General features: G+C 38.4%; 1 protein-coding gene across 1 annotated transcript; it reads left to right on the forward strand.

Annotated features, from left to right (window-relative positions):
• The first annotated feature begins 407 nt into the window (after positions 1-407).
• LOC147284165 (transcription initiation factor TFIID subunit) lies at positions 408-4,209 on the forward strand. Its single transcript, XM_086244199.1, has 6 exons — positions 408-789; positions 858-955; positions 1,180-2,000; positions 3,049-3,178; positions 3,433-3,782; positions 3,872-4,209. Exons 1-6 carry the CDS (start codon positions 438-440, stop codon positions 3,993-3,995), a joined length of 1,875 nt encoding a protein of 624 aa, XP_086100325.1. The 5' UTR covers positions 408-437; the 3' UTR covers positions 3,996-4,209.
• Positions 4,210-5,058: the final 849 nt, after the last annotated feature.

The following is a 5,058-nucleotide window of genomic DNA, read 5'->3' on the forward strand; positions in this document are numbered from 1 at the left end:
ATTTCCCGCTCACCTAATTACCCAACAACGAATTTCAATGATTGGAACTGTTTATATTTTAGGGCATCATTCAAATATCACCATTGTAAAAAATTAGCCAAATTGAAAATAGTTTAGCAAGTGTATTGTCAACATCATTTAAACTTTAACTGACGAATTGTATTTGTCTGCAAAAATTTAGATGACCAAATAATTATCGATTTTGATAAATTTTTACAGAGACAATCCATGAGAATGGACCTAAAAATGTACCATTCCGATCATTGAATTTTCCCTTCTGCCGCAAACGGGAATTTTCCGATCTCTATAGTGAGCGGTTGATCATTTCATTTTTAACATAATATCTATTAGTCTTATTAAACATTTTTAAAATTATTCCCAATCTTAACCCCCAAAACCCATAAAATTCAATTCCCAAATTCCTACTCCTTCCCAAAATGGCTCTACTGGGGGACGACGGTCGTGGCTACGAGCTCGCCCGCAAGCTCGAGTCCTGCAACGTCTGGCGCACGTGGCTAGGCGAGTCCAGCTACGCCAGCTTCGCTCCCTTCCTCCACTCACCTTCCACATGGGAAGCCTTCATGCGAGCCGACGAGTCCAAATCTAGGGCTCAGATCCACCTCCAGCTCCGCGCCCGAGCCCTCCTCTTCGACAAGGCCTGCGTCTCCCTCTTCCTCCGCCCCAATTCCTCTTCTTCTTCTTCTTCTTCTTCTTCTTCTTCTTCTTCTTCTTCTTCTTCTTCTTCTTCTTCGTCTTCTTCTCTCGCCGTCTCCAAGCTCAATCCCAACTGTGAGTCCCTCATTGCTTTAATTTCTGCTTAATTTTACGGCTTCTGATTGCTGCGCTCGCCGTTGCAGATTTGCAGTTGCATGCTGACGACGTCTACTTCACTTTGGAGAATGCTTCCCATGACGGGGTTCAAGTTCAACAGCGTGACGCTTTGGCGTCGTCCAAGGTATGATATTCAAACTTCCATGGATTTGCTTAAGCATTCGAGCTGTGATATTAATGCGTATTTGAAACTTATTCGTCTGAAGCATTAGTCCATAGTAACCTGAAAATACTTTATCGCATTACAATACATAATGTCTGTGTGGGATGAAACTTGAGCAAAAACTTTGAAGTATAGAAATTGTGAAGAGTGGTTAGAGAATTATTAGTTTATGACTGTGTATGCAGATTCAATCAAAAGCAGCTTTTGGTGTTGGATCAAGATATGGAGAATCTGAAATTGATAATATGCCACCGAGATTTAAAAATGTTGAGCTGCCTGAAACATGGTATAATCAGTTTATGGAGAGACATAGAATCAGTAAACCATATAGGTTGTCATCAGCGGACCGAGAATCACACAAACGTACCCCAGAGGAGATGTCTGCTTATCTTAAGCTTCTTGAGAAGCATAAGAAAAGATGTGTAGCAGTCAAAGAAGATCAGTATGTGGGATATGGAAACCCCATCCTAGAGAATGCATCACACATGAATCCGAATTCTGTTTTAGATGGTAGTTACACAGTTGCAAACGAAACATCTTTTTTCCCGGAAACAATGTTTACATTCAACTGTGTTCCTGATAGTGCACTTCCACCCATAGATAGAGCGGAAGACAACCAGAAAGTGGAATGTTATGGAGTTCTTGATATGTTGCCTCAGTTTATGACTAGGAGTCCTGTAATGCTTGAGAGGCTTGGTATCAGGCCTGAATACCTCACCATGGAACAAGGAGGAAGTTTACATCGTGGAAAAAATGGGTCTGGTGGGAACAAAAAATGTCTTAGTCAAGAGCAAGCAGCACAGTTATCTCAAAAGGTAATAGCCCGGATGTTGACAAGTATGGGGTTTGATGGTGCCACAGAAGTTCCAATTGAAGTTTTCTCTCAGTTGCTAAGCTGTCATATCTGTAAATTGGGTGGCAGCTTGAAAGTTCTTGCTGATAGTTACAGAAAGCAGTGTTCAGCCATTGAACTACTGAAGATGTTCCTTCAAACAGTGGGATATAGGTGAGTTTCTGGAGGATTTTCTAAAATCATAATTGTAGTTTTGAATTTGGTCTTATCTGATTTCAGTTTTCTTATAAGTTATTGTTGCATGGTTGCACTTGCACCTCAGTTAATTATGAACTATCTCTTAAGCTGGCACGACTTATCCTGAGTCAGAAAAACAAAATACAAAAGAGGAAAGTGATTGATCAACATTATTTGAATAAATGTATGTTTTGTACGTACCTTACGAACTCAATATATTGGTTAGAGACTTAAAAGTTTGATTGCAAGCCTTTGGATATTAATGATTAAATGAACTTGCTAGCTGATATGTGATAGCTGTATTATTGTATGTTGCATTGTTCTCATTAGGGATTTGGGGCCAAGGTTCACTCTCTTAGGGCTTCCTAACAGAGTAAGGTTTCTAAGAGCATGTGTTCATTTCCTTCATAAGAGTATTCTCTTCAAAAAATTTCTGCTGGCACCCACCTTAGCAGCTAATAAGTATTGTTTAAGTTGAACTAATTTCTAGGAGACTGAATTTAACAAAAACTAAATAGTCTCTGAATTGAAGAGAGTGTGTGTTCATTTTCTTCATACGAGTATTTTCTTTGAAAAATTTGCTGCTGACACCCACGTTAGCAGCTAATAAGTATTGGAAAGACTGAATTTAACAAATGAAGCATTGGAAAGACTAGACCATACTAAAGTAAATAGGCATTCGGGAAGCGACTAGTCGCTTACTTGCCGGAGAGAGAGAAGCGAATTGAAAACCGACCTCAAATAAAATAGTGTCAGAATTGAAGACTTACTGTAAAGGTTAAATGTTCTTAAAGAACTTGAGTGAATGGCTAATGGAAGGCCAAATTATGACCATTGGCATAATTCCAAGAATGGGCTTGTCTGTGAGGCTGACAGAGCTAAAAATTTAAGGATATTAGGTTATGACTTCCAACTTTATACCTTTCACTTCCATTTAGTGTTCCCTTTTCACATTGTTAAGATGTAATATAATGCAAGTTTCAAGTGTATCCATACTTACGCGTTTCTATTTTTTTCTCTCAAGTAATTTTGGCCCTCTAGCGGAGCAAGTCAAGGATGGCTCCAGGAATTATCAACAAAGTCAGCAGCAAAGTCTTGGAATCCAGTCACAGCTGCAGCAACAGCAGCAGAATCCCATTCGATTACCCCAGCAAGTATGTACAACTTCAATTGTTTCCTTTGCATTTGGTTGCATTTTGATGGTGATCCTTGTATAAAATCTGATTTATGGATGGTTGATGGGTTATTTGTGGGACTGGCGTACATATCTCCTCATGCAGTTTCCCAAATAACTTCTGAATTTTTAATTTTATGGAGTTTTAGGGGCTTAGTTTTTCAAAACTGACCTTTGCATAGTATGACATTATTAACAATTGCTATTTCATTACTATGTTTGGTGAATCTGCAGATACCTAGACAAATGCATCCGCAGATGCAGCAAATTGCCCAATCCAAAAGTGTGCCTTTTCAGCAACAGCAGCAGTTAGAGAGAATGCGAAGACGTCAACCATCCACTCCTCGTGCTACTATGGATATGGATAAGGACAGACCGATGGTACAGGTCAAGATTGAAGCCCCATCGGAGTTTCCCGTGGACAGTAATGCCTTCAACAGTTTCAATAACAGACATCCACAAATGCAGTTCAGGCAGCAGCAAGTCCCAGCAATGTCGAAACTTACAATGCCAAATGTCCATGCTCAGTCGGTTAATCAATTTAAACAGATGGCTTCTTTACAAATTCCTCAAATGCAAACACAGTAAGGAAAATCTGTAGGAAGAATAAAATTACTGATCATCCATATGAGTAATGCTTCGCTGAAATTCTGCATCTCGCTCATGTGTGCAGGAATGTGAGTGTTCTTAGGGCTCCACCGGTGAAAGTCGAAGGATTCCAGGAATTGATGGGTGGAGATACTTCATCAAAGCATGATTCAGACGAAAATAGGCTGACCTCCCCCTCAAGTAAATAACTTGGCAGTATCTGAACAATCAGTATACACATCTCACATATGTGCATGCTACCTGTTCTGAGTTCTGGCCCTCGTAGTTTTGTTATATCTGTTGTAAAAGCCTGCTTATTCTGTATGTATGCTAACCCATGCTTGATGATGCATGTATAGTTTGATGACAATACTGAATTTGTTTTAACTTATATCTATCTCGGTCCTAAATAGTTAGTAACAATGTTTTAACAAACATGTTTCCGAAAAAGTGATTAGGTTTGAGCATTTATTCAGTGGTAGGTTTGACTTGTAGGTTAAGCCAATAACGTCAATAATATATGAAGCGAAGTGAGGCTGAAAAATTAGAGTAAAAATATGGGTGTTCATTTACCAGATTGACATCAAGAAGTGCTCGAATCCTTTTTGACTGAATTAGTCATCTTCTGAAATAAATTTTTCTTTTAACGATTACATAAACCACTGGTCTTACTTCCCACCACCACAATTCTTTAACCCTTGCTTTCTCTCATACTTATCAAAGCACTCACACTTTTCTCTATACCGGTGACACTCAATCGTTTTCCTTCTCGATTTCTCATTCTTAAAAAGAACGAACTGCTACTCCATATCATCTATATGGTAAAAAGGGTGTAGCAAGTTAAGAGAAACAATGACATGGTAGGGTAATTTAAATGAAGACTAGTGTTGCTGGCTTCTTAAAAATACTCCACGTTTTGAGCTTAGTAAGTAAGGCTACAACCATGAGTCAGCTACTTCATTTAACACGTACTCTTATCTCCTAAACATCTACAATTTCCTTCAAGGTATATATTTGTTTTTCTTTTCATATTATGAAAAGCTTTGTACGTATTTATTTATACTTTAATTTGGAACCTAAGCCAAACCTCTTTTAAGACTTAATTTCCAAAGCAATCTCACTAATTATTTGATGCTTGGAGAATCTTTATAAAAAATGCACGACATGACGAGAATCCTCTTGATGACCTTTGAGGCTTTGATAGGCTTTTTCTAGAACTTTCTCATGGTGACCTGCACATTATTATTATTATTATTATTATTATTTTTTTTT

Source organism: Dryas octopetala, chromosome 5 (genome assembly GCF_963921425.1).
Source record: "Dryas octopetala chromosome 5, drDryOcto1.1, whole genome shotgun sequence".
Lineage (NCBI taxonomy): Eukaryota > Viridiplantae > Streptophyta > Magnoliopsida > Rosales > Rosaceae > Dryas > Dryas octopetala.